Source organism: Mustelus asterias, unplaced genomic scaffold (assembly GCF_964213995.1).
Source record: "Mustelus asterias unplaced genomic scaffold, sMusAst1.hap1.1 HAP1_SCAFFOLD_4656, whole genome shotgun sequence".
Lineage (NCBI taxonomy): Eukaryota > Metazoa > Chordata > Chondrichthyes > Carcharhiniformes > Triakidae > Mustelus > Mustelus asterias.
This window is the reverse complement of record NW_027594599.1, coordinates 3,777-15,355: the sequence shown is the minus strand read 5'-3', so window position 1 is coordinate 15,355 and position 11,579 is coordinate 3,777. Positions and strand designations below refer to the sequence as shown.

The 11,579-nt window shown below is 55.6% G+C and overlaps 1 protein-coding gene across 1 annotated transcript; it reads left to right on the top strand.

The window, feature by feature from the left end:
• Positions 1 to 984: 984 nt before the first annotated feature.
• On the top strand, positions 985 to 10,748 carry LOC144491178 (nonsense-mediated mRNA decay factor SMG9-like). The gene is made up of 4 exons (XM_078208858.1): positions 985 to 2,811; positions 4,561 to 4,668; positions 7,196 to 7,321; positions 10,582 to 10,748. The coding sequence occupies exons 1-4, from the start codon at positions 2,664 to 2,666 to the stop codon at positions 10,728 to 10,730; spliced, it is 531 nt and encodes a 176-aa protein (XP_078064984.1). The 5' UTR covers positions 985 to 2,663; the 3' UTR covers positions 10,731 to 10,748.
• Positions 10,749 to 11,579: the final 831 nt, after the last annotated feature.

The following is an 11,579-nucleotide window of genomic DNA, read 5'->3' as shown; positions in this document are numbered from 1 at the left end:
CTCCCTCCCTCTCTCTCTCACTCCCTCTCTCTCTCTCTCACTCCCTCTCTCTCTCACTCCCTCTCTCTCTCACTCCCTCTCTCTCTCACTCCCTCTCTCACTCCCTCTCTCTCTCTCTCTCACTCCCTCTCTCTCTCACTCCCTCTCTCTCTCTCTCACTCCCTCTCTCTCTCTCTCTCTCACTCCTCTCTCTCTCTCTCTCTCTCACTCCCTCTCTCTCTCTCTCTCTCACTCCCTCTCTCTCTCTCTCTCTCACTCCCTCTCTCTCTCTCACTCCCTCTCTCTCTCTCTCTCTCACTCCCTCTCTCTCTCTCTCTCTGTCTCTCTATCCCTCTGGCCCTCGACCTCCCCCCCTCGACCTCCCCCCCTCGACCTCCCCCCCCGCCCTCGACCTCCCCCCCCGCCCTCGACCTCCCCCCCCCCGCCCTCGACCTCCCCCCCCGCCCTCGACCTCCCCCCCCCCCGCCCTCGACCTCCCCCCCCCCCGCCCTCGACCGCCCCCCCCGCCCTCGACCGCCCCCCCCGCCCTCGACCTCCCCCCCCGCCCTCGACCTCCCCCCCCCCCCCCTCGACCTCTCCCCCCCCTCGACCTCCCCCCCCCCGCCCTCGACCTTCCCCACCCTCGACTCCCCCCCCCCCCCCGCCCTCGACCTTCCTCCCCCACCCTCGACCTCCCCCCCCCCCCCGCCCTCGACCTCCCCCCCCCCCCCCCCCCACCCTCGACCTCCCGCCTCCCCCCTCCATGCCCCTCCCCCCCCTCCATGCCCCTCCCCCCCCCCCCCCCCCCCCCTCCGATCTCTTTCTTTGCATCCACTCAGAAGCAGCGTCGGCTCCCCTTCCTGTCGGGTGAGCCAAGCTGTGAGCAGCGAGTTGGGCGCCGTCAAAACCCTTACTCTGAATGCGCGGCCCCTGTTTGACCCCAGGTTGCACAGTCCCAGTTCGGAGGACAGACTAAGACGCCCAGGAGTCAGGATATGAATCGGGAGTTGGCTGTGGGTCAGATTCCTGCGAATGTTGGAAGGCGAACCCAGTGTGGATTGGCGTCTGGCCCATTGCACCCTGGGAGAGCAGGTCAGCCATCTTGGCTCCCTCAGTCCTGTTGACGGATTGCCCCAACGGAAGGAAGCTGGATTGGAGTTAATCAATATCCCACAGGGAGACCTGTGTTTCTCCCGCGATCTTCAGCTGACCCAGAGGCTGTGAAAGATTTGGTGAAGTGACTGCGATTTAAGACAGTTATATTGTCATTGCCTCTCCCCAACAGCATGATAATGCTGAAAAAAGCTGCAGCAGCCAACTTGTGCATAGCAAGATCCCACTCATCAATGAGTGGCCACAGCATCGTTCTGAGTTGGGCGTTCCATCCTGAAGACAACACTTCTGACAGTGCGGCACTCCCTCAGTACTGACCCTCTGACAGTGCGGCACTCTCTCAGTACTGACCCTCTGACAGTGCGGCACTCCCTCAGTACTGACCCTCTGACAGTGCGGCACTCTCTCAGTACTGACCCTCTGACAGTGCGGCACTCCCTCAGTTCTGACCCTCTGACAGTGCGGCACTCTCTCAGTTCTGACCCTCTGACAGTGCGGCACTCTCTCAGGACTGACCCTCTGACAGTGCGGCACTCCCTCAGTACTGACCCTCTGACAGTGCGGCACTCTCTCAGTACTGACCCTCTGACAGTGCGGCACTCCCTCAGTACTGACCTTCTGACAGTGCGGCACTCCCTCAGTACTGACCCTCTGACAGTGCGGCGCTCCCTCAGTACTGACCCTCTGACAGTGCGGCACTCCCTCAGCACTGACCCTCTGACAGTGCGGCACTCCCTCAGCACTGACCCTCTGACAGTGCGGCACTCCCTCAGCACTGACCCTCTGACAGTGCGGCACTCCCTCAGCACTGACCCTCTGACAGTGCAGCACTCCCTCAGTACTGACCCTCTGACAGTGCGGCACTCCCTCAGTACTGACCCTCTGACAGTGCAGCACTCCCTCAGTATTGACCCTCTGACAGTGCGGCACTCCCTCAGCACTGACCCCCTGACAGTGCGGCACTCCCTCAGTACTGACCCTCTGACTGTGCGGCACTCCCTCAGTATTGACCCTCTGACAGTGCAGCACTCCCTCAGTACTGACCCTCTGACAGTGCGGCACTCCCTCAGTATTGACCCTCTGACAGTGCAGCACTCCCTCAGTACTGACCCTCTGACTGTGCGGCACTCCCTCAGTATTGACCCTCTAACAGTGCAGCACTCCCTCAGTACTGACCCTCTGACAGTGCGGCGCTCCCTCAGTACTGACCCTCTTGACAGTGCGGCACTCCCTCAGTACCGGGATTGTGGGAGTTTCAGTCTGGATTTTGGGGCTGGTGTTTGTGACCTGTGGGGGCGTGAACCCTGACCCCTGACTTGAAAGATAAACTCAGCACAGCTCTCTGACGCGCTGGGGGTGCCCTTGTCGGCCTGAGTGCTGAGAGATCAGGAAGCGGCCAGGCTGTGTGTCTGCTCCTGACCACTGACCGGTCAGTGCTCGGTGTCAAAGGTCACAGTCGGCTGGGCCTCTCTGGGGGTGGAAGTTAGTTGTGGAGTCCAGCAGGAGGCAGCTCAGGCCTCCGAGCGTTAGCGGAGGCCACAGGGTCGCGTCTGGACAAAAGACTGGTGTGAATGGACAGTCTCACATCTGCTGCTCCTTCCCCTCTGACCAGGTTCCTCCAGACTGCGGAGATGCTGAAACCCTCCACCCCCTCGCCCAGCCACGAGTCGAGTGGTGGACTGGGCTCTGACGAAGGCACGGAATACTACCCCAACATCGGTAAGGCCGCTGCGAGTGTTCTCGGTGTGACGTCCAGACCAACCCCCCAGGATGTAGCTCCTGGGCTGGGATTCTGAGCTGGAATGTGGGGTGGCCCCTCTTTGTCGTCAGCTGTGAGACTGGTGCATCGCTGGCCGGGTACAGCATTTATTGCCATCTCTAATTGAGAAGGTGGTGGGTGAGCCGCCATCTTGAATCGGCTGCAGTCCCTGAGGTGTAGGTCCACCCAGAGTGCTGTTAGGGAGGGAGTTGCAGGATTTTGACCCCAGTGACAGTGAAGGAACGGCCGATATATTTATAAGTCGGGATGGTGCGTACTATTCCTTGCAAAGGGGCTTGAGATTGGTTTCACAGGTCGGCGCAACATCGAGGGCCGAAGGGCCTGTACTGGGTTACTCGTGGATACAACCTCGGTACAACAGGTGGCCATTCAACCCCTGCTTCACTGAGTCCGTTCATGCTTGGTGTTAGTCTGCTTAATGGGGACAGTGTCGAGGGAGCTTTACTCTGTATCTAACCCCGTGCTGTACCTGTCCTGGGAGTGTTTGATGGGGACAGTGTAGAGGGAGCTTTACTCTGTATCTAATCCCGTGCTGTACCTGTCCTGGGAGTGTTTGATGGGGACAGTGTAGAGGGAGCTTTACTCTGTATCTAACCCCGTGCTGTACCTGTCCTGGGAGTGTTTGATGGGGACAGTGTAGAGGGAGCTTTACTCTGTATCTGACCCCGTGCTGTACCTGTCCTGGGAGTGTTTGATGGGGACAGTGTAGAGGGAGCTTTACTCTGTATCTAACCCCGTGCTGTCCCTGTCCTGGGAGTGTTTGATGGGGGACAGTGTAGAGGGAGCTTTACTCTGTATCTAACCCCATGCTGTACCTGTCCTGGGAGTGTTTGATGGGGGACAGTGTAGAGGGAGCTTTACTCTGTATCTAACCCCGTGCTGTCCCTGTCCTGGGAGTGTTTGATGGGGGACAGTGTAGAGAGAGCTTTACTCTGTATCTAACCCTGTGCTGTACCTGTCCTGGGAGTGTTTGATGGGGGACAGTGTAGAGGGAGCTTTACTCTGTATCTAACCCCGTGCTGTACCTGTCCTGGGAGTGTTTGATGGGGACAGTGTAGAGGGAGCTTTACTCTGTATCTAACCCCGTGCTGTACCTGTCCTGGGAGTGTTTGATGGGGACAGTGTAGAGGGAGCTTTACTCTGTATCTAACCCCGTGCTGTCCCTGTCCTGGGAGTGTTTGATGGGGACAGTGTAGAGGGAGCTTTACTCTGTATCTAACCCCGTGCTGTACCTGTCCTGGGAGTGTTTGATGGGGAGTAGTATCCCAGGGGCGACAGGGGAGTGTCCCCTCCCCCGTCGCCCCTGCGCCCCCTCCCCCGTCGCCCCTGCGCCCCCTCCCCCGTCGCCCCTGCGCCCCCTCCCCCGGGGTGCAACATGAGGACACGCAGCGAGTGGTTAGGATCCGGAATGCGCTGAGAGTGGCGTGAGGCAAAGTCCAAGCTGACCTTCAAAAGGGAGCAGTGTGGGATGCGGAACTATGGGGAGAAGGCCGAAGATTGGGAGGAGGGAGCCAGCATGGATACTGCAGGCTGAATGGCCTCCTGCGCTGAGAGCATTCTGATTTGACGGGAGGCTGCCATGTTGTCCTGCGTTACGGTTCAATGTGCTTCCTGGGATGTGACATTGTGAAGGGTGAGGGGTGACTTCCCTTCCCTTGGCACTGTCCAGTTTAACTCTTTCTGTGCAGTTTTCCTGCAGAATAAAGCCAGGCGCGAGGACTTCTGCCCTCGCAACCTCAAGAAGATGCACGCGGTCATCGATAAGCTCATGCTGCACTCTCACCTCAAGTACAAAGGTAACTGCGCCTGGCGGCGTCATCGCAAGCGAACCCCGTGTTTCCCGCCGCGCTTCAGGAGCGTGGAATCGGTTCCCCGCTCCTGCAGCGCGAAACAGTCAAAGCGTGGGAGCAGAGAGACCTGAGCATGTCAGAAATCGAGATCTTTGAAGATGCCAAAACACGCTCTTACTCTGAAGGAAAGAGATGCACCTTGGCCTAGAATTGTAGACAACCCATTGGCAAAGGGAGAGACTGTCATAGAGTTCCTACAGTACAGCAGGAGACCATTCGGCCCATCGAGTCTGCACCAACCACAATCCCATCAAGGCCCTATTCCCGTAACCCCACATATTTACCCTGCTAGTCCCCCTGACACTAAGGGGCAATTTACCATGGCCAATCCACCTAACCTGCACATTCTGGGACACCAAGGGGCAATCCATCTAACCTGCACATCTTTGGAGTGTGGGAGGAAACCGGAGCACCCGGAGGAAACCCAGGCAGTCTCGGGGAGAAGGTGCAGACTCCACACAGACAGTGACCCAAGGCCGGAATCGAACCCGGGTCCCTGGCGCTGTGAGGCAGCTAACCACTGTGCCACCCAACTAAAGGAATTCACCCTCAGTAACTTGACCTATATGGAGACAGAGGAAATGTCTTGCTGATGAGGTGGGATTCGAACCCACACGTGCAGAGCACAATGCATTAGCAGTCCCTTCCTTTAACCCCTCGGTCATCTCGTCATGCTTAATGGGACATTATGACAAAAATGCAACACTTTAAAGCAACCTAATCTATTGAAATTAATATATTGCTCCTGGGGTGATTGTGCACTCAGCTCCTGTGGCACCCGTCAGGCGCGGAAGACAAGACTGCGTATCCAAAGACCAAACACCCCCTCGACCTGTATCTCCTTAACCTGATCAGTGAGACATGAATGACCCTCGCACGTTATTGATAACACGGACAAACGCAGACCAGTTCGTCTGCACCTTTTACAAGTCACTTGTTGGGCCCTAGCTGGGGTAGTGTGTTCAATTCTGGGCATTATCCACCCAGGGAAGGAGGTCGAGGCCTTGGAAAGGGTGTGGAGGAGATTTACTGGAATTTTCCCAGGGGCGAGAGCCTTCGATAACGCAGAGGGACTGGGAGAATCCGGGATCGTTTTCCTCGGAGCAGAGAAGGTTAAGGGGAAGATTGAATCGAGGCGTTCAGAATCACGAGGGTGAGGAGGGGTCTGGATGGAGTGACTGAGGAGAAAGTGTTTCCAGTGACAGGAGGCTCGGTATCCAGAGGGGACACAGATTGAAGAGAATCGGGAAAAGAACCAGAGGGGGGTGGGAGATGAGGAGAATTTTATTTTGGACACACAGCGAGTTGTGATCTGGAAGGCGCTGCCTGACAGGGCGGTGGAAGCAGATTCAACAGGAACTTTCAAAAGGGGCAGTTGGAGAAATACTGGAAGGGGGAATATTTACAGGGAGAGCGGGAGAGAGAGCAGCGGCTAAATGGATAAATCTTTCACAGGTGAACGGCCTCCTTTCAAGACTGTGTAATTCCCCATATTCTAACAATGACTAACTCTGAGGTGAATATGTCTTGTATTAAATTCAAGTGTTGTCCAGGGAGCCTCACCCGCTTATACACCCGCCTCTGATATGTTCATGTCTACATCAATGAGGACAAAGTGGAAATGTTCGAGAGCTTCAGGTTTTTAGGTGTCCAGATCACCAACAACCTGTCCTGGTCCCCCCCATGCCGACACTATAGTTAAGAAAAGCCTCTACTTTCTCAGAAGACTCAGAAAATTTTGTATGTCCACTACGACTTTCACCGATTTTTTTACAGATGCACCATAGAAGGCATTCTTTCGGGTTGTATCACAGCTTGGTATGGGCTCCTGCTCTGCCCAAAACCACAAGAAACTACAAAAGGTCATGAATGTAGCCCAGTCCATCACTCAAACCAGCCTCCCATCCATTGACTCTGTCTACACTTCCCGCTGCCTCGGCAAAGCAGCCAGCATAATTAAGGACCCCACGCACCCCGGACATTCCCTCTTCCACCTTCTTCCATCTGGAAAAAGATACAAAAGTCGGAGGTCACGTACCAACCGACTCAAGAACAGCTTCTTCCCTGCTGCTGTCAGGTTTTTGTTTGGACTTACCTTGTATGAAGTTGATCTTTCTCTACCCGCTAGCTATGACTGTAACACCACATTCTACACTCTCTCCTTTCCTTCTCTATGAACGGTATGCTTTGTCTGTATACTGCACAAGAAACAATACTTTTCACTGTCCCAATACATGTGATAATAAATCAAATCAGTGTGTGAGGGCTGGTGTCCACCGAATGCACTGTCTCGAGAGTGATGTTGGACACGTTAACAAAGGCATCATTGCATTGTGACGTGAATTTACAGTGGAGGCAAGTTGCTAATGCGCACAAGTTAATATTTGAGAGATATTAAATGCAGTCTGACGGTCAGTAGACCTTTCTGGGCTCGTTCACTTCTTATGTCTTTATATTTCCTCTGTTCCATTAGGTACGTTATCAATGTTGGATTGCAATATCTTCCCTGGTCTGAGCAATGATTTCCTGGAGTCAGAGGTCAACTTGTTTCTCCTTCCTGTCATGGAGAGCGAGGTGGAGGAAAACCTGGTGAGAGCCGGTAAGAATCAAACTCCCAGAGCTTTCAAACCCGAAACCCAGTGAAAGACTGGTCTGTGCAGCATGGAGCTAGATAGAGTAAAGCTCCCTCTACACTGTCCCCCATCAAACACTCCCAGGACAGGTACAGCACGGGGTTAGATACAGAGTAAAGCTCCCTCTACACTGTCCCCCATCAAACACTCCCAGGACAGGTGCAGCACGGGGTTAGATACAGAGTAAAGCTCCCTCTACACTGTCCCCATCAAACACTCCCAGGACAGGTACAGCACGGGGTTAGATACAGAGTAAAGCTCCCTCTACACTGTCCCCCATCAAACACTCCCAGGACAGGTACAGCACGGGGTGAGATACAGAGTAAAGCTCCCTCTACACTGTCCCCCATCAAACACTCCCAGGACAGGTGCAGCACGGGGTTAGATACAGAGTAAAGCTCCCTCTACACTGTCCCCATCAAACACTCCCAGGACAGGTGCAGCACGGGGTTAGATAGAGAGTAAAGCTCCCTCTACACTGTCCCCCATCAAACACTCCCAGGACAGGTACAGCACGGGGTTAGATACAGAGTAAAGCTCCCTCTACACTGTCCCCATCAAACATTCCCAGGACAGGTACAGCACGGGGTTAGATACAGAGTAAAGCTCTCTCTACACTGTCCCCCATCAAACACTCCCAGGACAGGTACAGCACGGGGTTAGATACAGAGTAAAGCTCTCTCTACACTGTCCCCATCAAACATTCCCAGGACAGGTACAGCACAGGGTTAGATACAGAGTAAAGCTCCCTCTACACTGTCCCCATCAAACATTCCCAGGACAGGTACAGCACAGGGTTAGATACAGAGTAAAGCTCCCTCTACACTGTCCCCATCAAACATTCCCAGGACAGGTACAGCACAGGGTTAGATACAGAGTAAAGCTCCCTCTACACTGTCCTCATCAAACACTCCCAGGACAGGCACAGCAAGGGGTTAGATACAGAGTAAAGCTCCCTCTACACTGTCCCCCATCAAACACTCCCAGGACAGGTACAGCACGGGGTTAGATACAGAGTAAAACTCCCTCCGTGTTATGAATATGAAACCACCAGTTGTCGTGAGCATCCTAAAGTGCCTCACCGAGCTCTGGGAAGCAGAGCGTGTGAAAGAAGTTCCTCAGCCCATGGGGGATTAATCTGACCTGCAGGAAGCCAAAGATTACACAGCGGCTGTCAAAGAGCTGCACTGATTCTCCCTGTGGAACATGTTAGTCAAACACTAATCTGCATGCACCGTGCAGAGGCCAAGATCAACCACAGGGTCACTCAGCCAAAATAGCAGGGTTTGGAATTTATAGTGTGTTCTTGGAACCTCTGGATTTCACAAATAGACAGTGAAGCATTCTTCAACATGTAGCAACCTATCTGCACACAGCAAGTCTCTCCCCCAGAGGATTGTGCATCCTTGGAACACATTTCAAGCTGGGACCAACAGATTCCTGATTTCTCCGGGAATGAAGGGATATGGGTAAACGGGCAGGAAAGCAGGAATGAGGTCCAAGATCAGCCATGATGGGATCGAAAGGCGGAGCAGACTCGATGGGCCGAATGGTCCTCTCCCGCTCCCCATTCGGATTCATAGAGCTTTAAACGGAGCTTATATCTTGACAGCTCTGTTCTGGCACAGGGATGATGGGCCCAATGGCCTCCCCCGGCCCGTGATTCTCGGCGTCACGTCCCACCCAACACAACCCCGGCCGGCTGCCCTCCGCCGTTTCCCTCGAGTCCGCCACGGCACATTCCGGGGGGGAGGGCTCTCGCCCCGGGAGTCCCTGCACAAGGCCCCCTGAGCACCGAGGACAAGGCCGAGGCTGCACTGCGCCGAGGGAGTGCCGCACTGCCGGGGGGGGGAATAACCGTCTTGCCGAAGGGGGAGGCGGAACCGTGGCTCCGTCCCACTGATCGGGAAGGGCGGGCTGGGGGAGGTCCCAGGGTACCGAGGAGTGACGCGGCGGGGGGTAGGTTTTTCTTCACCGACGGGGGTGGTCAGAGTCTGGGGTGGGTGGAGAGGGTTCGATCGAGGTCCAATTCAGGAGGTAACCAGAAATAAATAATGTTCAGGGACGTGGCAGTGCGAGGAGGAATACTCTTTCAGAGAGACAGTGCAGACTTGATGGGCTGAATGGCCTCCTCCTGCACTGGAAAGATTCCATGATATTTGGAAGAGTGGGAGGGTTGGGGGAGTTTCTCCCCAGTGTCCTGAGGCCAATATTTATCCCTCAGCCAACAGATTTTTAAGCAAAGTAGTTCCTGGGATGTGGGCCCAATGTTTCTTGCCCCTCCCTAATTACCCCTTGAGCAGTGTCTCTCACTCGGCCATTTCAGAGGGCAGCTGAGAGTTAACCACACATTGCTGTGGCTCTGGAGTCACATGTAGGCCAGACCGGGTAAGGACGGCAGATTTCCTTCCCTAAAGGACATTAGTGAACCAGATGGGTTTTCCCGACAATCCACAACGGTTCCATGGAGAGTCTTAATTCCAGGTATTTTCACTGAATTCAAATTCCACCATCTGCCGTGGCGGGATTCGAACCTGGATCCTTGCAGCATTATCCTGGGGTCCCTGGATCACTTAGTCCAACCACAAATCTGCAAAGCACCCCCCCCCCCGCCAACACCACCGCCCGCCCAGGTCATTATCGCACTGTGGGATCTTGCTGTGTGTAAATTGGATGCCCAGCTTCCGACATTCCAGCAGTCACCTGACTTCAGAAAGAATGTAAGAAGTTTAACAACACCAGGTTAAAGTCCAACAGGTTTATTTGGTAGCAAAAGCCACACAAGCTTTCGGAGCTTGTGTGGCTTTTGCTACCAAATAAACCTGTTGGACTTTAACCTGGTGTTGTTAAACTTCTTACTGTGTTTACTAGTCCAACACCCGCATCTCCACATCAGAAAGAATGTCATTGGCTGTGGCTCGTTTGGAGACGACTGGTGTTTGTGAAAAGCACCATGGAAATGCAAGACTTTATCATCAGTCTGTCCGCCTGTCTCTCTGCCCGCCTGTCTCTCTGCCCGCCTGTCTCTCTGCCCGCCTGTCTCTCTGCCCGCCTGTCTCTCTGCCCGCCTGTCTCTCTGCCCGCCTGTCTCTCTGCCCGCCTGTCTCTCTGCCCGCCTGTCTCTCTGCCCGCCTGTCTCTCTGCCCGCCTGTCTCTCTGCCCGCCTGTCTCTCTGCCCGCCTGTCTCTCTCTGTTGCTGTATTAATGGTTTATTGCCCTCACACAGGAGCCGGGGGGATGTCCCTGTTCTCACTGCTCCCAGGTTACAAGGGGCATCCCAGCTTCCAGTCGATGGTCGCAAAGCTCCGGAGCCAGATCCAGTCGATGTGCCGACCCCAGCTCTCCCACACCATCCTCACCGAGAAGAACTGGTAAGAGGAGCCCAGGCCTGTCAGCAACCAGGGCCTCAGAAACCCATTGTTCGCACGGAGAGTGGGGAGAATGTGGGACTCGCTCCCACGGGGAGTGGGGAGAATGTGGGACTCACTCCCACGGGGAGTGGGGAGAATGTGGGACTCGCTCCCACGGGGAGTGGGGAGAATGTGGGACTCGCTCCCACGGGGAGTGGAGAGAATGTGGGACTCACTCCCACGGGGAGTGGGGAGAATGTGGGACTCGCTCCCACGGGGAGTGGGGAGAATGTGGGACTCACTCCCACGGGGAGTGGGGAGAATGTGGGACTCGCTCCCACGGGGAGTGGGGAGAATGTGGGACTCGCTCCCACGGGGAGTGGGGAGAATGTGGGACTCACTCCCACGGGGAGTGGGGAGAATGTGGGACTCGCTCCCACGGGGAGTGTGGAGAATGTGGGACTCACTCCCACGGGGAGTGGGGAGAATGTGGGACTCACTCCCATGGGGAGTGGGGAGAATGTGGGACTCACTCCCACGGGGAGTGTGGAGAATGTGGGACTCATTCCCACGGGGAGTGGGGAGAATGTGGGACTCGCTCCCACGGGGAGTGGGGAGAATGTGGGAGTGGGGAGAATGTGGGACTCATTCCCACGGGGAGTGGGGAGAATGTGGGACTCACTCCCACGGGGAGTGGGGAGAATGTGGGACTCGCTCCCACGGGGAGTGGGGAGAATGTGGGACTCGCTCCCACGGGGAGTGGGGGGATGTGGGACCTGCTCTCACGGGGAGTGGGGAGAATATGGGACTCGCTCCCACGGGGAGTGGGGAGAATGTGGGACTCGCTCCGATGGAGGAGTGGGGAGAATGTGGG